Below are 18889 nucleotides of genomic sequence, written 5' to 3' on the forward strand. Positions count from 1 at the left end.
GGATGACCTCTGACTGTGGCGGCGTTAGCTGTCCAAAAGGCCATTATAAACAGTGAAATTCCTAGATGGAAGGGTTTTTTTTTAGCGCTGATGGAATTTGTGGTTGTGTACTGACAAGAAATGACACTTATTTTGTTAATATATGGTCTTTGGGTCACTGATGATATTCCATAATAATAGGGTTTTATGGATTTTTTTTTTTTAGCAATAACCCATTTCTGCACCCCCAGTACGCATTGGGGGTGCAGAAAAATTATCAAAATCATCATAAAATGAATGAAGATGCTTGCCAAGCCATTGAATAAGAATTGATTTTCTGAGAGAGGAGCTACACACACTTTTTAAGTGCTAAATGGTCCAAAAACTGATAGTACAATCCATTCATAATTTCGAGCACTGGTACTGAATTCCAAACTTCATTGACACTGACCCCCTGGAAGCAGGAGAGCAGAACAGAATGACCTCTCATGGCAGAATTTCCTTATCCCGCCTCATTATCCTCATCTGTGAGCCTAATGTTTACATGATCCTCATTAGTTGGAGGTCTTCGGTGATAACAGCGACTAAAACCGGACACGAGCGGCCCCGATAAGGCCATGTGCGTTGCTGCTTGTGCTGGATGCGAGTGAGATGTTTACTGTTGACCATGGGAGCCTGGGAGGTCCTATCGCCTAGGAAGCTCCCATTTCTCACAGATCGCGGAACGGGAACGCAGTGGTAATAATCATGGGACGGCGAATTCTGAAGATGCAGGTCCGGATGAGCCCGTTCTTATCGGTGTGCCTCAGCTTGATGATGTCCATCGGGTCTTGCCGGTGCAAGCCGGCGTTGAGCGTCCCGCAGGTCGACGGAGCTGCGGGGTTTCTCCGGCCGGCGCTGGGGGACCTGGCCGAGGAGGAGGAGGAGCAGGCTGCCCGAGCGAGGCTGGAGAGTTTCCTGGGCAACATGAAGCAGAAGATCCTCCGCAAGCTGAACCTGACCTCCGTGCCGCAGGAGCAGGGCAGGGTCGACCCGCCGCCATTTATGATGGAGCTCTACAACAGACACGCTGCTGACGGGTCCTCCGCCCCGCTCTCGGACGTGATCCGCAGCTTCGGAGTGCTAGGTGCGTACTGGGGGTGCAGTGGGGGGGGGGGGCCATGGCTATAGTTTGAACTGCTGGGGAAGGGATCTTGATGTTCAGTTTGAGACACTCTGGGGGAAAAAAAGACTCAGTACATGTTTAAAGTGTCATAAACTTACACTGACTTTGGATTTCAGGCAGAGGTGGCAAGTTCAGGTTCAGAAGGGAAAAATCCAGACAAGATCCAGAAGATTTTGTCTCAGCCAACCAGTTGAGTACTGTGTGAATGTGACTCTTTATACTCAACTGGTTGGTTGAAACTAAGTCATGGTCTGGATTTTTACTTGCTGAACCTGAAATGCAAACTGGCTGGATTTCACGTACCTGGTGTGTTAAACTCTGGAAGTAATCGTACCCTGATGCAAACCCACCAGGTGCCGTGTGGCTGGTCCTCTGGAAATGCCAATATGTGAAAGTACTTGTTTGATTGCCTGAGCACTGCGCTTTAGACTGGTACGCTGGTTCGGTTTATGGACACATTCAGCTGGTTTGCTTCATAAATGCCAGGCATGTGTTTGATTTTACATCTGCAGATGGTGGTGTGCATTTTGAGGATAACGGCTCTAATTGTAAAAATAAAATCATAACCACATTGTGTGTTTCTCGAAAGCACTGAGCTCTACACTCTAGAAAAAAGAGTACCAGTTTGTACATTTGCTTGTCACTGGGGCTGTACCCTCAAGGGTCTGTCAATTGTACCCTTAGCTGTAGGTAATTGTACCTTTTAAGGTACAGAAACGGACTCTGAGGAACATTTTTGTACCATTGGGGAACATTAGTGTTGTTTGTACCTTGGGGAGTCCATTTCTGTACCTCAAAAGGTACAGAATTGTAAGGTACAGCCCCAGTGACAAGCAAGGGTACAAACTGGTACCCTTTATTCTGAGAATGCACCTATCTTAAGCTTGCCTGTTGTCATTGACTCTATCGGTAACCTGTTACCGACACGTCTCCATCTGACACAGATGTCATCCGGTCTGTAAAACGTGGCAACACCTCAGAGCACCGGCTGCTCTTCAATGTCTCCATCCCCTGCCATGAGGAGGTCACCGCCGCAGAGCTGCGGCTCTTCACGCTGCCCAACGGTGCCCCGCCAGAGTGCACGGGTTGCCAGGCGACCATCAGCGTGTATAACATGGAGCGCGGCTCGAAAGGACACGGGCTCCACTTTCTCACCAGCAGGAGAGTGAAAGGCAGCCACGGCGCCTGGGAGGTGTTTGACGTGACTGGACCGAAGTTGGGCTGGATCACACCCGGCCAGAGCACCAAAGAGTTCAAGGTCCACATCCAGCAGGGAGAATGCGCTGTCCTTGACGTCAGCCTCAGCCTGAAGGACAACAGCTCCGCCATCCTGATCGTCTTCTCCAATGATCCCAGGAGCAGAAGGAAAGATGGCTGGAACGACCTGAAGCCTACAGTCGTGCATGTAGAGGATAGGCATCCACCCAAGACCAAGGTGCTAATCGACAACAACGAGATCCCTATTGACATCCATCCAAGGAGGAGGAAGCGAGCTGAGCACGACTATTGCCGGAGAACCTCCCTCAAGGTGAACTTCAAAGAGATCGGCTGGGATTCCTGGATCATCGCCCCACCGGAATACGATGCCTTTGAGTGTCGGGGCATGTGCTACTTCCCGCTGACGGACGATGTCACCCCGTCCAAGCATGCTGTGATTCAGACACTCGTCAACCTGGGAAACCCCAAAAAGGCCAACATGGCGTGTTGCGTCCCAACCAAACTGGACCCCATCACAGTCTTGTACAAGGAGAACGGCATACTTACCATGAAACACTTCTACGAGGAGATGAAAGTCGCTGAGTGTGGATGCAGATAGTAGAAGAAAAACATGGATACTCGGGGGTGGGGGGGGGGTGGTCTTCATGCTGCTTCCACTCCACCCCCAAGAGGCTGCCTCACTACAGTCTAATCCATAATAAACACTGGGAGTGACACTATCACCCCCGTCATGATAATGATGTCATGACCTTTGCTGCCAATGGGATTTCAAAACCTACAGTACTGGGGGATTAGCAGTCACTGATGGGGTAAACCAGCCAGCAACATGCAGTGTAAGAAAGTGCCGCAAAGACCCAGTTTCTCCCAACATTCCTTTGTGTTTCTCTACCCGATCCTCAGGGAACCCCTGACAGTCCACATTTTTGCTCCCTCCCAGCTTCCAACCAATCAGGAACACCAAGTATCTGGTACAGGTGTGTTGGGAGAGGGGAAGGAGCGAAAATGTGGACTGTCTGCGGTTCTCAACGGTTGGGTTGAGAAACAAGGCTTTAACCATATCCCGGTTATTGAGGAGCAGATGGGTCCTTTTCCCAAAGATAAGTAATGATAAAATAAATAAAAACAATCATGACTGAGTGATGGTAGAAATCCCCTTAATTCCACCTCATAATAACACAAACCACAACATGTATTCAATATTCAGTCTTTTGTTTGATTATCACATTTAAATGCATTATATGTTTTTTCTAACACTGCATAACTCTAATATACATTTATAGCCCAACACACTGAAATATCATCAAATTTCTCAAAAAAAAAAAAAATCATTTGTATAACCTTTTCTTACAGTAAGTGCTCATCATTTTCTCAATACTCTTGTCAGCCACAGCGGCGAGATTGATTAATGTGTGACAATGGAAAGGAAGCTGTAAGTGGAGACGCATCAGCAAGCTGTAGAATACAAGGTGCACAAACCTCTGGTTAAAATCAGCTAAGCAAACCAAAGCTGAGTCTTAGCAAACAACTGTGACAAGTTAATGTTTTCATATTTTTCAAATTGAATAAATTGTGTACATAATATTTATTTAATCGATATGGAATATCGGATGGAATATAATGGATTGATTATCGATATTTGTTTAAGATGTCCTGTATTGATACATTTTATAGGTTGAAATTTAAAAAGTAACAATCAGTAAATGATCATTAAATACCTTAAAGCCTCAACATCAGTATTTGTGCTTTGTCTTTGTGATATTTATATGTACGACGAACACGATTAATTGAATGACATTAATAAATAACCACTTGATTACGGGCAATTACTGGCTTGAGTTCTGCTCAGGCAGTTAGGGAATCATCTGCATTTCCCATCATAAATCCCACTGATCTAGATCTGAATTTTTTTCCGGTTTCTGATGAGTTGAGCTACTTTGTCAAGTTAGGCTACCGTAGTGGTAATCGATAGCCCTAACCCTCACCCTAACCCTAACCCTAACCCCCCCCAAAAAAACCTAAAACCTAACCCTAACCCCTAAAACCTAACCCTAACCCCTAAACCCTAACCCTAATCCCAAGATGGTGGAACTGCACAGGTGAAGAAAGGTTCGATAGCATGTCTCGATAGGTAGCTCAGCTCGTCAGAACGCCAGGTTCCCTCTGCCAGCGGCACTTTGGAAGTGCTGCCAGCCAACCAGCCAGGTGTCGCCGTCCAAGATTCTTCTGTCGCTGGATTTATTTCCCACACCGGATATCAAGTCACGTAATGTCTCTTTACTTAGTGCTAACAAGGGCCCCCAACCCAGAACGACACCCCGGCAACAGAACAGCAGAGTGACGAGCAGATTGGATCCGAACGGCGTGACATAATCACGCAAAGCACTGTTAACCCCCCGACAATCTGGGACTCGAATCAACAGCTTTTAGCTTCATGAGACCATGTCTTTTATTACCGCTATACATTCATTTTCCTCTTTTCATCCGCGACTAAAGCAGTAATATGTAAACTTTGTAATATAAAGCCATATATGGCCGTTATTCTCTAAACCACCATTTATAATAGCATTGTAGGATGTCTGGATCACCGCCCCTTTACTGGATGGGTACACAGGATGATCAATGTGTGTTCCGTTCTCTGCAAATGCCGCCATTTTGGGATGTATGCACTTTGTGTTATCTATAAGTACAAAATATTAAGCATGAATGCGAATAACATTCACATACGTGACTTCAGATTTCCCCAACAAATGCCAGCAGTTGCTTTAACACATGGTTGTTAAATCCTGCGGAAAGACCGCCCTCTTCAGGTGATCGGGGGTACGGATCTGCCCTGTTTTTGTTATGACCGAAGCTGTTTTAGCAACATACAAAGAAGCACTATACAAATCAGGGCGCTTTAATCGCAGACCCACAGGGTATTAACTGCAAATTAGCTTACGTTACTCGTATTAACCAATTGCAATTTACCTCACTTCCTCTTTTACACAATGGAGAGAAAACTTGCACTGAATATTTTCCCAGAAAGGGAAACAGTAAACAGGAAGTAGAATTTAAATGAAAAAACATTTATAAGACTGAAGAAATAGCACCTCACTCCAAGAAATAGGATGCATCTGAAACTTGTACTTATTTGCTATGTACTGTAGCAGGCGAATATAGTATGCGAGGAGAGCAGTATGTCCGAATCCTCAGTATGGATGAGACAGTAAGCGACTGGTACCCAGATGACATAGTACATACTTAGAAATTGCAAAGCGTGCATCCGATGAACGCTATGCTGTCCCACAAGGCCACTGGAACTGCAGCCACAGACGAAGAACTCTTCCTTGATCATTTTGTCAGGATGGTGGAAGAAGTGTCATCAAGTTTAAGTTGAAAACACTACCTAGTTACACATGTTGACTCAAGTATGTTTCTTTTTGTTGATAGTTTTTTTTCCAAGCTACATTATTGGACAGGCAGTATGCAAGATAGCGAACATGAGTATGTCGGAGTCCATGCAAACTGTTCTCATGCATACAAAAAGTATGTACTACATTAATGGTCAATTAGTAGGCTTCAGTATGTAAAGTATGCAATTTTGGATGCATCCATAGGCTAGTATAGGAAATAGTGTGACATTTGTGTCTGTAACCAGTGTCTGTAATTGGGGGGTGAGGGGGGGTGTCTTAAGGGCATGGTTCAGGAGGGGGCAGGTGGGGAGCAGAGAGGAATGGCCTACTTCTGGTAAACCAGCTTAGAGCACCAGCTCCTGGACTCCGCCTGGTGATCCCGTTTCAGCCGGCAGTGCTAATGGCCGCCCGACTGACGCAGTGAGCCATGTATGGCCACTCAGAGAATGGTTCCCGATTGGCTGGAAGCTGTGGGCAGACAGCCTTATGTAAGCCCGATGGCATTAAAAGCTAAGCTTGGCATTAACAGCACAGATTAATGTTATACTGCAACGATTAGCATACAGGAGACATGCTTACGCAATGCAGACGTATATCACAGTGTCGTCACCTTGAAAGCCTTCACTCATTCCTAACTCATTTCAGTTTGTTGGATTGGCTTTTATTTTTATTCTGGGCTGGATCTTTCGTTGTATTGCATTGCACCACAAGCCATTTTAGAAGGATTGAACTGGTAGGCTAATTTCAGCTTTAAGTCTTACCTAGTAATTTGTAATTTCGTCTTTGATTGTTCAGGGATAAAGTCCACGAAACTTTTCATCGGAAGCAAAGATGCAGATATAGTTTTTTGATTCAGATTTGTACCTTAAGTGAATTTGTTGAGAGGTCTTAACACCAGGGCCCAAACTGCGTAATCATGCCTCAGACTGGCTCAGACGTCAGACTGCCAGCTTGCCAGCCACTCTGATTTTTTTCTTGTGCAATATTAAGGTTAATGCCGATGAATGAATTTATATTTGCAACATTTAAACATTATCTTCACAACGAATAAATTCAATGAATTTTTTTCAATGAAGATAAGAAATCCATAGCACCTACATGACATTACCAACAGGAGGCGTCATATTTCAAGCAGCAGGATGTGTTTCAATGATCTCCCATTTTGTCAGTGATGCACCAAAGATAGATGCGCTTTAAGGGTTCTTGGAGCAAAAGCTTCTTATGTTGTTATTATGTAAAACCTTGCTTGTCGCCAACAGCAGGGGCTACTCGTGAAAAACAAACTGAGGTGAGAGGAAAACAGGAGTAAATCGAAGGGATAATTGTTTAAGGAAGAGAGAGAGGAAGACAACCCACGAAAATGGCAAAGGCTGGGTTCCTGCTGGCATCGTTGGTCACCTGCTGCCGTCTTTTGGGCACTGCCCCCTCCATCCAGCCCACCCCGCTATTGGATATGGCTCAGATTCTTCTGGATAACTACTGCTTCCCTGAAAACTTGGTTGGAATGCAAGAAGCCACAGAGCAGGCTATCAGCAGCGGAGAAATCCTCCACATTTCTGACCGGAGGACTTTGGCGACCGTCCTGAGTGCCGGCGTGCAGGGTGCGCTCAGTGACCCCCGGCTGGTCGTCTCCTACGAGCCGGGTCACGTTCCCATGACTCCGACCAGGAGCAGCTAATGAGGGTGCTCCAGAGTCTGATCAAGGCAGAAGTCATAGATCACAGCGTGGGCTATCTGAGGGTCGACTACATCATTGGGGAGGAAATGGCGGAGGGAGCCAGACAATTTTTCTTAGACAGTGTCTTGAGCAAGGTGGCCCACACCTCCTGTTTGATTTTTGACCTTCGTTATTCGACCTCTGGGGACATGTCTGGAATCCCTTTCATTATGTCCTATTTCTCTGACCCAGGAATGCTACTCCACATTGACTCTGTGTATGACAGACCCTCTAACGCCACGAGCGAACCGTGGACTAAGCCCTGGCTTCCAGGACTGAGGTATGGAAAAAGAAAGGACCTGGTTGTTTTAACAAGTGGACGCACCATAGGTGCCGCTGAGGGAGTAGCCCTGAAGCACCTAAAGAGGGCTGTCATTGTAGGGGAGCGATCTGCCAGAGGGTCGGTGAAAATCAAGAAGCTACGTCTGGGCAAGTCAGATTTCTTCATCACAGTGCCTGTTGCCAGAGCTATAAGCCCCATTACGGGGCAGAGCTGGGAAGTCAGTAGCCTGTCACCCTGCCTAAGTGTTGATGCTGAAGATGCTCTTGTGGAAGCCAAGACCCTTCTGGCAGTCAGAAGTGCTATTCCAAAAACAGAAGGTCCAGAGGGTCTCTGATATTATACAGAACTCCTATTCATTCACAGAAAAAGTCCCAGCTTTGATCTACCATCTGTCATCTATGGATTTCTTCCCCGTCTTTTCCGAGGAAGACCTTGCCGCTAAGCTAAGCTATGAGCTCCAGTCAGTTGCCGAAGACCCTCGCTTGAATGTCAAAACGATGCAGGAGTCTCCGGTAATAACTCAAGCGACCTGAGAGCTGGGCCAGGTGCCAGAAGACCCATCTGCTCTCGAGGCTTTGGTGGAGACTCTTTTCAATGTGAGTGTACTGCCAGGAAACACCGGGTACCTGCAGTTTGATGTGTTTGGTGAAGGCAGCCTGCTCATAAAATTAGGTGAGCAGATTGCAAAAAAGGTGTGGGACCTTTTGAAAGACACAGACAACCTCATCGTCGACCTTCGTTTTAACACCGGGGGTTCAACATCAGCTCTGCCCATCCTGCTCTCGTACCTCCACGACACATCGCCGCTGGTGCACATCTTCACCATCTACAGTAGAATCGGCAACACCACCACTGAGTTCCACACCTACCCGGCCTTCTAGGCACACTGTACGGATCGAAATGAGGGGTTTATGTTCTGACCAGCTACCACACCGCTGAGGCTGGTGAGGAGTGTGCAGTCCCCACACAGGGCCACCATCATTGGCGAGATCACCTCTGGCACTCTGATGCACTCCAAGTTTTTCCCAGTGGAGGACACCAACATTGTCATCACAGTACCAGTCATAAACTTCATAGACTGTACTGGAGAAACCTGGCTCGGGGGTGGAGTGGTACCAGATGCCATTGTGCTAGCTGAGGAAGCGATAGAGCAGGCTCACAAGATCATTGCATTCCACCAGGAGGTCCAAGCTTTGATATTGGTGGCAGGGGATCTCCTGGAAGATCACTACGCCATTGCAGAGATTGCCATAAAGTTCAAGAAAGTCCTTAGGTCCAAATGGACAGAGGGATCATATCGATCAGTGGTTGACTATGAATCTCTGGCCTCTCAGCTAACAGCAGATCTTCAAGAGACCTCAGGAGATCACCGACTACACATATTCTACTGTGACGGTGAACCTGAGACAATTCAAGACGTGCCATGATTCCCCACAGCTGAGGAGGCGCAGTATCTCATCCAAGCCCTGTTTAAAGTAGATTTCCTGCCTGGAAATGTAGGTCACTTGAGGGTCGACATGATGTTAGACATTGAGATAGTGAAGATCATCGCCACCAAGCTCTTAAATCTAGTATGGAACCAACTAGTCAACACGGACGCCTTGATCATCGACCTGAGGTTCAACACTGGTGGATTTTCCACAGCCATTCCATTGCTGTGCACATACTTCTTTGACGTAGAGCCACTTCGCCACCTATACACCATTTTCGAACGCTCCACCACAACAATGACAGAGGTCACGACCTTGCCTGAAGTTTTGGGCCAGAGGTATGGATCGAAGAAAGATGTTTACATCCTCACCAGTCACGTTACAGGGCCAGCAGCAGAAGCGTTCACAAGGACAATGAAGGAGCTGAAGAGGGCCACGGTCATCGGCGAGCCAACCACTGGGGGCTCTCTGTGCAGCGGCACCTACCAGATTGGGGGCAACATCCTGTATGCATCCATACCCAACCAGGTCATCCTGAGTGCAGTCACCGGCAAGGTCTGGAGTATCTCTGGTGTCGAGCCTCACATTTTAACTCAAGCAAAAGATGCACCAGACTGTCGCCCAAAAATCCATTGAAAGAACCATTCTCAAACAAGACCCTGGAAAATAGATAGATACCTATGAATCATGATGGGTCATGATGGGATGATACAGTAAAGCATATATGTGTGTGATTGTTGGTGTTTTGGGATTTTGCAAAATCATCTACAGTCAGTGTCTTTGACCTTCAAGCCAAACATTATGAAGACATGAGATAAAGACAGAGGTGGAGCTTCTTACACATGGAACACAACACCAGCAAACTGACAGCTTTCAATATCAACTTCTTCCTCACAGATAATTTAATGGCTGTATAAATCCTTCTGATTTTTATTAAATTTACGGATTAATGAAAATGTGTCCTGGTTTGAGCTTTTGAATCCTCTTTTTTTTCATGGTGATTTTTGTACACTATAATAAAAAATATGAAAACAGATAATCTTGCTGTTGTTAATGTTTCCTGCTGGGAGCAATAACTTAAGCTCCTGACACAGTTACTTCCAGTCAGGACATATACTAAGATCGAAAGCTGTTGTGTTTCACCTTAGCACATGCTGAATTAGTCACCTGAGATATAAAGTTTTACTCCTTATTTTATATCATACAAATACGATTCCAAAGCACCTGACTCTTCTCGCTGCTTCTACGTTGAACACAGTCCACCACTTATTCACGAAGTATGTGTTCCTCATACAATCTTTCACCGCTCCGATAATTAAAGCTGTACTAAAAGCTTTCTGTTTGCGCAGTTGTTAAATATAAATTAATCTCAGGGAGATATTAAGAAAGGATTTTGTCGTCTATGAACTGGAGTGAAGCAGAAGATCTAGCAGGTTACAGGATGCCCACTAAGGAGATCAGCTGTCATGTCGGGAGGCACCGGGGGGTGTAAAGAAACCCCAAAGGCAGCTTTGATGATGGTCCTATCCTTACACAGACCTACAGGAAGTACAAACAGGAACTGGGATACAAGGACGGGGCTGGGGAGCACTATGTATACACTGAGGACAGACAGGTGTAAGACGTCACGATGGACTAGATACAATTATACACAGGTGAGGGTCGTAATTACCACTAATGAGGGCTACATGAGGGACAGGTGTGAATAACTGGTGGTATGGGATGGACAGCAGGGGAGACCTCTGCTGGCCAAATGGGTGCACGACAGGACCGAAGGAGACTGGATGTGTCACCAACAAATCTGCTCACAGACTTCAGACTATCCTTCAGTGACTTAAATATTCCCAAAAATGTGTCCCATGTCATCATTAATATCTTTATAACAAGCCCATAATAACACTCCAAAAACAGAATTCATGAAAGTATCAAGAGGGTCATTCCTGTTTATCTGTCATGTCACCTTGATAATGCAGTAGCACCTTATCTTCATGAAGACTTCCAAAACTTTCCGATAAACACAGAATCTTGATAACAATCTGGTCCATCATCACTAACACTCATTATATCACATTTCTGTCATATACGTTTTGAGGTGACACAGTGTGGCTGCATTACCTGTCTTACTGTTGCAGTTGCGATAATACGATTAGAACAGGGGTGGCCAATCTTATCCGCAAAGGGCCGGTCTGTATGCGGGTTTTCGCTGCAACTCCCTAATTAGATTACTAATTAGAGGATTGATTGGCTGAAGAGTCCTCACACCCGAGTTTGAACAGCTGACCTACAGGTTATCCCAAAAACCTGCATACACACCGGCCCTTTGCGGATAAGATTGGCTACCCCTGGATTAGAGGTTTGTAATGAGGAAAAGCTTCTTATGAGTGTGGTAACAGGCCCATGACAGGGGAACGGTCTCAGTGAGGAGCCTTTCTGCAGAACGGAGCTGAGTCAGACAGGAGCTACAAGTCATTTCAGGGAAGGCGAAAATGATTCTCACCCTGGCCTTGCTGGTGATCGTTGGCAGTGTTTGTCTGGTTCACTCCTCCTACCCTCCTACTCTGGTTATGGATATGGCTAAAATACTTGCACAGAATTACTGCTACCCCGAGCGTTTGGAGGGCATCATAGAGGCCATAGAGGCGGCCAGAAGCAACACAGACATCCTCAACATCCCGGATCCAAACGCCGTGGCGATGGCGCTCAGTGCCGGCATGGCGTCCACCATTGGGGATTCCCGGCTGCTCATCACCTACGAGCCCGATTTTATTCCCAAGGCGACCCCCGTGCTGTCATCTGTGCCCCCGGAATATCTGATCAGCATCATCAAGAAATCGGTCCAGGTTGAGGTCCTGGAGAACAACATCGGCTACTTCAGGATCGACCACATAATCGGGGAAGATATAGCAGAGAAAATCGGCCCCCTGCTCGTGGAGAACATCTGGAACAAAGTGCTCCTAACCTCCGCGATGATTTTAGACCTTCGTCACACAGCTTCTGGGGAGCTGTCGGGGGTCCCTTATATCGTGTCCTACTTCTCAAACGCCGAGCCCCCGACTTGCATCAGCACCGTGTACGATCGGCCCTCAAACACCACCGTGGAGTTTAGGTCCTTGCCAGAGCTTCTGGGGAAGAGGTACGGAGTGAGCAAAGACTTGATCATCCTGACGAGCAAGAACACCAGAGGTGTCGCTGAGGATGTGGCCTACGCAATGAAAAACATGAAAAGGGCCACCATCGTTGGGGAGAGAACTGCAGGGGGATCCTTAAAGATTGAGAAGCTGAGGGTGGGGGAGACTGGCTTTTACTTCACAATGCCCACTGCTAGTGTTAGAAGCCCCATCACAGGAGAGAGCTGGGAAGTAAAGGGTGTGACCCCCTGCATTGAGGTCGATGCAGGAGACGCACTGGAAACCGCAGTGAAAATCATTAACCTGAGGTCTACAATCCCCGTCATCGTCCAGGAGGCTAGTGTCCTTGTGGCTGAAAAGTACGCATTCACTCAGATCGCCGAGGATGTGTCACAGAAACTGCTGGATCTCCTGGAGAATGGCACCTACAGCATGATCAATTCTGAGACCGAGCTGGAAGCCCGGCTGTCCGCTGATCTGAAGGAACTTTCTGGAGACAAATGCCTGACGACAACACACATCACCACTCAGGACCCCATGCCGGTAAAATTTCTTTCCTTCTCTGCACAACTGCATTCGCATTTGACTTTAAAATTTTATTCAGTCATACTTTTCATATTTCTGGTAATACGTGTTAAATCAAAATCCTTTGACGTTTTTCTCCCATGAAAACAACTGCCTGATTCTTTTACCCCCCAGAAACTCGCCCCGGAGGCGCTGGCTGAGATGGTCAGGGCTTCCTTCCAAACAGACATCCTGGAAAACAACGTTGGGCTCCTTCGCTTCGACATGTTCGGGGATTTCGAGCAAGTCGCCCCCATCGCCAAGATCATTGTGGAGAACGTCTGGAACAAAGTGGTGAACACCACAGCACTGGTCATTGACCTAAGGTGAGGCCTGAGCTTCATTAACTCAACATCTAAATTTCTGCTCTGTATGTGAATATTCCAGCTTAATCTTCAGAGTTTGCAGGAGTATATGCAATCGGCTGAATTATACACTTATCACTTAAGTGTCTCTGGCTAATTTGCTCCCATGAAACCAGACATTGCTGTATATACATTTCAAGCGAAATGATATATCTCAAACGACTAAGTACGTCATATTTTAGGGGTGTCCATTAATCGGTTAAGTGAAACATTGCTGACATCATAATATTTACTAAAGCAGCACCTCGTGAAAATTCATTACTTTTGACTTATTTTTTGTCTCAGTCGATCTCGCATCGATCTCGTTTTAAAAACCACAGAACAGAAACATCTAAACTAGTCTAGATTTCCTAAAATAACACAAAACTTAAGATTACAAAACTTTCATTTTAATTAAAAAATGTTGAAAAAATACTAGCAAAATCATAGACGTCTCAGATTTGTTTTACAGGAATAACGTGGGCGGATATACCAGCACTATATCGGGCTTCTGCTCCTATTTCTTTGATGGAAATAAACAAATTCTCTTGGACACCCTGTACAACCGCCCCAGTGAAACTCTGAAGGAAATGTGGACCTTGTCCCGGCTGACCGGTAACGAACCGTAACGACAATCACACAAGTTTGAAAGCCTGACAGCTAGATCAGTTGTTCGTTGTCTTGATGTATTTCACTTAAAGTATAAATTGATTCGTCGCACATCACTGAATAGTTCAGCTTCTTGGCCACAACAGAGCACCGTCTGACGGGCGTGTGCCTTCCGCAGGTGAACGGTACGGCGAGAAGAAAGGTCTGATCATCCTGACAAGTGCCGCGACGATGGGCGCAGCTGAGGAGTTTGTCTACATCATGAAGAAACTGGGCCGGGCCACCGTCATCGGCGAGGTCACCCGCGGTGGCTGCCATCCGCCCGAGACCTTCCGCGTGGCTGACAGTGACGTGTACCTGAGTGTTCCCGTTACCCGATCGGACGCACTGCAGGACCACGGCTGGGAGGGGGTCGGCATCAGCCCTCATATCCCCGCGTCTGCTGACGCTGCACTGGACACGGCTAAAGAGCTCCTGAACGAGCACTTCGGTGGTCAAAAATAAGTCCCAGAATTGGGCCTGGAGGGGGGAGGGATGGCGACGGAGCCAAACAAGCCCCCACTTAGCAAAATTAGGGCAGTGTGTTCATTCGGGCATAGAATCCAGGTACTTATGTCTTTCCCACTATCTTCTGGTGCCCCTTTGTAGTCACCTGGAAAGATCCGGCAAAGACCGGAGCCTGATTATACTCTCTTAGCCTGTGCTTGGGTGTGCGACAGCGAGCAAATAATGATTAGCAGGGTTTTGGTGATGCTAAGCAATGATGAAATTAGACATTTTGGTTTTCTCTAGAGTATTTTTTTCATACATTCATCCATCCATCCATCCATGCATTATCCTATTCAAGGTCGGGGGGGGGGGGTCCGGAGCCTATCCCTGAGGCTGTGGCCACAAGGCAGGGAAAGATGCTTTTAAAAACACCGAAGAGAAAGAAAAAACACATGGTCTCTGCTATTCATCACAGCTTGTAGCTACTGTCATATATCGTTATTGTATCATGACACACTTTGTCACATGCATCCATTTAATGAGGTCATTCCTGTTCCTCCGGTGTTATCATCACACAATCATTAAAGGAAACGGTTCTGAAAGTGTCCATATGCACAAAAAAAAACTCTGCAGACGGAACGTTTATCCAGCATTCTGCCCGAGGGTTCTGTTAAGGTAAGCAGTTTAGACCCTGTAAGTTCAAAGTGATCTGAACTATGAAATGTGGTGTGCTGTTTTTTAAGGCTTCAAAAGGATAATGGAGAGCAGCACCCCCTTAAATAACCCCTGGTCAAAGAACTGAGGGTACATTCCTGCTTTAGCTACGTAATGGCGACGAATTGAGCCAATGGGGAAGGGGTGTATTTTTGAGACGCCAATTAAAAATTCCAACACCTAAAGTTGATCCAGCGGAGTCTCTTGAGAAGCTCTGGACTTGTGGACTGGGGTAGCTATGTAACTGTATTCAAAGGTGTCACTGACACGCGCCGCGCACCGGCATACATCAAAACAAAATGGCTGCCAAGACACAAACCAGCAGAGCGTATAAACCCGAAACGTGACGCAACACAATGTAAAGGACCCTCGGGCATTTTCGTTATGCATTGGCCTTTCCCCAAACAAAAAGGAAATGTGAAAATTTTCCAACTAAATGAGTTCATTCGGTATTCCAGGCCTCCATGAACACACTATCAAGCCAACCCATTAGCTAGTTTTGGTTATTCAGACTGCATTTCTATTGCCAGAGGTTCTTAATAATGCCCATCCCTTCATCATGTGCAGATTAAAAATTAAGTAAAAATGAGGAAACCAAATGCTGCCACAGAGAAAAATCAAAATAAATCTCTCTATGGTAAGATGTGCATATGGGCAACCAAGTGCAGTTTAATTTCCCATCCAGTAGGTGGCAGTATACTCCTTTTTTCACTGGAATGAAAAGGAAGCCAATATCCTCGGCTCTGTTGGCAAGGAAAGTTACAAAGTACCTAGGAAAACAAACCAAAGCATCTCCTGGGGTGCAAATGAGTTGTTCTGTCATTATGCTACAGAAGAAGTATTTGCACATTTAACATTACATTGGACAAACAAAGCAATAACGAACATTGGCACCAATTAGATTTCACAGTGCCAGGTCAACCCATTTGTTTTTGTCAGGCAATATGTAGCACTGTACGATAACACTGTTCAAATGAAAACATTACTGCGGAGGTATCGGTATGGATGAGAAGAGCTGTGATTTCACAGTCATCTGGAAAATACACAGACTGCACTACAGTTACAGCTAAAATCATGAAAAAATACGGCCTTCTTGGAAATGTCCTCTGCACACGAAGCCGGAGAGATTCCTCTGTCTTCCGGCAGTGAAGAATCCAGACGTCTGAATGTCATCCAGGAAGTCAGGTGGCACCTGATCTAGCAGATTTTCACCGCAGAGCCACAGCGGACTGAGTCATAAAGGACTGTCCTGAGAGAGACGGACGTGCCGTCTGGCATGACATCAAGGCTCAGAAATCTGTCTGGCCCAATTCAGACACAGAAAACCACCATTGACAGATGTTCTGGAGACATGGGATCATTTGTGTGGCCAATAGGGTTAGAGTGCAGGATAATACTAGTGTTAGAGCTTGGGTTAGGACGCTATTAGGCTCTGTGCTACAGCTATAGGGCTATGGTTAGAACATTTAATTCATGAAAATAGCTGAAATGTGTCGTATTGTGTTCAAGTTGTTTTTCTTAGGCATTTGACATCATGTGCAATTTGGCTGTTGGTCTTTATTTTGCTGGTTTTCCTCCTTCTTTATTATTCAGTTATTATATCAATTTATTATTCCTGATTATTACAATCTGTATTGTTTGCATGCCTGTACCTCCAATAACCACAATCCATTACAGGGCACACCTAAGAAGGGCTAACTCTTATGACCTCGATATTTAAAAAATCCAGGCTTCAGCTCCGATTGTTTGTACTTCATTATGAAAATGTAATGTTTGAAGATGTTTGAAGCATATTACGTGAGTAGAGGTAGTACTGATGGCCTGTATTAGGTTGGCAGACAGGAGATGGGCGGAGCCTGCTTAGGGCCAATAGGATTCAGTCCCACCCAGCATCTTCAAAGCCACGACCTTGAATTCTGTATACAGTTCCAAGTGGTTGGAAAACTCTTATAAGCTAACAGCAGAAAAACAATATTAAAGATGAACCATTGCAATGTGTCACATAATGTAATGAGACTCTCTTTGTTTAAGATTAAGGCCTTTAACTATTTTGCCAATACACCAATAAAATATTGCGGCACCATGGGTCCAGCCGGTAAGGCTGATCACGCATGCTCCCCACCGTGGGGCCGCCCGGTAAGGCTGATCACGCATGCTCCCCACCGTGGGGCCGCCCGGTAAGGCTGATCACATGTGCTTCCCGCCGTGGGGCCGCCCAGTAAGGCTGATCACGCACGCTCCCCACCGTGGCGCCACCCGGCAAGGCTGATCACTCACACTCCCCGCCGTGGGGCCGCCCGGTAAGGCTGATCACGCACGCTTCCTGGCGTGGGGCCGCCCGGTAAGGCTGATCACGCACACTCCCCGCCGTGGGGCCGCCCGGTAACGCTGATCACGCACACTCCCCGCCGTGGGGCTGCCCGGTAAGGCTGATCACACGCATTCCCCGCCGTGGGACCGCCCAGTAAGGCTGATCACGCATACTTCCTGCATGACATGCATGTAGCTGTTCATGTTTTTTCATGTGTGTGTTCATCTATTCATGCTATAAATAGCCATCCGTTCCTGTTGTCATTTCCACCCATAGTTCTGTAGATGGTGTTTCCAGCTGTGCACTGACCATACGTCCTTCAGCTGGTTGCTAACTTTCTGCCACCCCAAGGGACAGCTGCAGTGGTGGCTGGGGGCCCTTCAGGGGTACGATTTCGAGGTCCACCAGCTCGACATTGGTGGCGAGGGACTGGCAGCCATCGATCGCCAGCGGTGGCCAGTGTAGCAATCAACCAATCCGGTGCTGGCCTGAGTCGGGGGTTTGCTGAAGGCAGGAAGTCGAAGGTCTCTGCTCTCGACCAAGAGTATCAAGGCCCTCTATACACAGTGAGGAGCCCTTAACGAGGTATAATATGATAGTTGTACCAGCCCTGGCAGTCTCCACCAGCAGCCCGATCGGACAGCCACCTGCCCCGGGTCCTGGGGGCATACCGAGTGTCGGGTCAGGAGAGCACTCGGTGCACGCTGCCTCCGTGGGTGTTTGGGTGGGAGCTGCACAGTGTACTTGGTGTTCAGGCCGCCCCCAGAGCTGGAGGTACTGAAAGAGCCAGGTTTGGAGTTCCTGTGATATCTCTGAGGGGTCTGAGTGGCGTCTACAAGCTGGCGCGACAGCCCCAAGGCACAGTGACTGTCCTGCTGGGACACGCCCACAGTACACGCAGCCACCGACAGCACCTCAGTATCGGTGACCCACTTTGGGTATACTGTCCTCCTCGTAAGACAGGCCGGCTGTCGAAGCAGGACAGCCATTGGAGAGGGCTGGGGAAGATCCTCAAGGACCTCTCTGCTGTCGTAGACCACCTGCAGCCATACACCTGCAAAGGGATTATTTGACCCCCGTATCACCCCCTGGCCTGACGTTACCTGGAGATAAAGGTACACCTGGGGCCCTGGAGACTGTGTGATGCCAGTCGCGGCAACATCGCTGGCTTCCATAGCACTTGCGGGATTTAGTATTGGACTTGGGGGTCACTGAGGACAGCTGCGCCCTCAACTGGGGGCAATGTGAGTTGCAGGGCTGGTCAGTAAGGCTAAACAAGCATATAAATAAAATACTCTTTACAATGGCTCATGTAGTTAGTTTAAAATGCGGTGCTAGTGTCATAATCCAAAACAAAATAATGTCCCGCTGAGTAGCAGAATCTGGCCCGCTATACACATATACTCTTGGTCGAGAGCAGAGACCTTCGACTTCCTGCCTTCGGCAAACCCCCGACTCAGGCCAGCACCGGATTGGTTGATTGCTACGATATTCTGAATCTCCACAAACAACACATTATTAATCATAAAATAAATTATGAAACGCA

The 18889-nt window shown here is 46.9% G+C and overlaps 3 protein-coding genes across 3 annotated transcripts; all 3 read left to right on the plus strand.

Annotated features, from left to right (window-relative positions):
• The first annotated feature begins 623 nt into the window (after positions 1 to 623).
• gdf2 (growth differentiation factor 2) lies at positions 624 to 3081 on the plus strand. Its single transcript, XM_023820582.2, has 2 exons — positions 624 to 1105; positions 2089 to 3081. Exons 1-2 carry the CDS (start codon positions 727 to 729, stop codon positions 2958 to 2960), a joined length of 1251 nt encoding a protein of 416 aa, XP_023676350.1. The 5' UTR covers positions 624 to 726; the 3' UTR covers positions 2961 to 3081.
• A 4123-nt stretch (positions 3082 to 7204) lies between these two features.
• On the plus strand, positions 7205 to 9854 carry irbpl (interphotoreceptor retinoid-binding protein like). Its single transcript, XM_072703975.1, is given in 6 exon segments — positions 7205 to 7415; positions 7418 to 8067; positions 8069 to 8621; positions 8624 to 8705; positions 8707 to 9793; positions 9795 to 9854. Coding segments are annotated over 6 exon segments (2640 nt in total). The 5' UTR covers positions 7205 to 7207.
• Positions 9855 to 11538: 1684 nt separating this feature from the next.
• rbp3 (retinol binding protein 3) lies at positions 11539 to 14544 on the plus strand. The gene is made up of 4 exons (XM_023820222.2): positions 11539 to 12855; positions 13012 to 13202; positions 13693 to 13835; positions 14008 to 14544. Exons 1-4 carry the CDS (start codon positions 11671 to 11673, stop codon positions 14331 to 14333), a joined length of 1845 nt encoding a protein of 614 aa, XP_023675990.2. The 5' UTR covers positions 11539 to 11670; the 3' UTR covers positions 14334 to 14544.
• The last annotated feature ends 4345 nt before the right edge of the window (positions 14545 to 18889 follow it).

This window comes from Paramormyrops kingsleyae, chromosome 20, assembly GCF_048594095.1.
Source record: "Paramormyrops kingsleyae isolate MSU_618 chromosome 20, PKINGS_0.4, whole genome shotgun sequence".
Classification (NCBI taxonomy): domain Eukaryota; kingdom Metazoa; phylum Chordata; class Actinopteri; order Osteoglossiformes; family Mormyridae; genus Paramormyrops; species Paramormyrops kingsleyae.

Coding starts and splice junctions, on each gene's coding strand:
- gdf2 (XM_023820582.2), top strand. CDS start 727: ATGGGACGGCGAATTCTGAAGATGCAGGTCCGGATGAGCCCGTTCTTA. Junction 1,106..2,088: donor CCGCAGCTTCGGAGTGCTAG/GTGCGTACTGGG, acceptor CATCTGACACAG/ATGTCATCCGGTCTGTAAAA.
- rbp3 (XM_023820222.2), top strand. CDS start 11,671: ATGATTCTCACCCTGGCCTTGCTGGTGATCGTTGGCAGTGTTTGTCTG. Junction 12,856..13,011: donor CCACTCAGGACCCCATGCCG/GTAAAATTTCTT, acceptor TTTACCCCCCAG/AAACTCGCCCCGGAGGCGCT. Junction 13,203..13,692: donor GCACTGGTCATTGACCTAAG/GTGAGGCCTGAG, acceptor TTTGTTTTACAG/GAATAACGTGGGCGGATATA.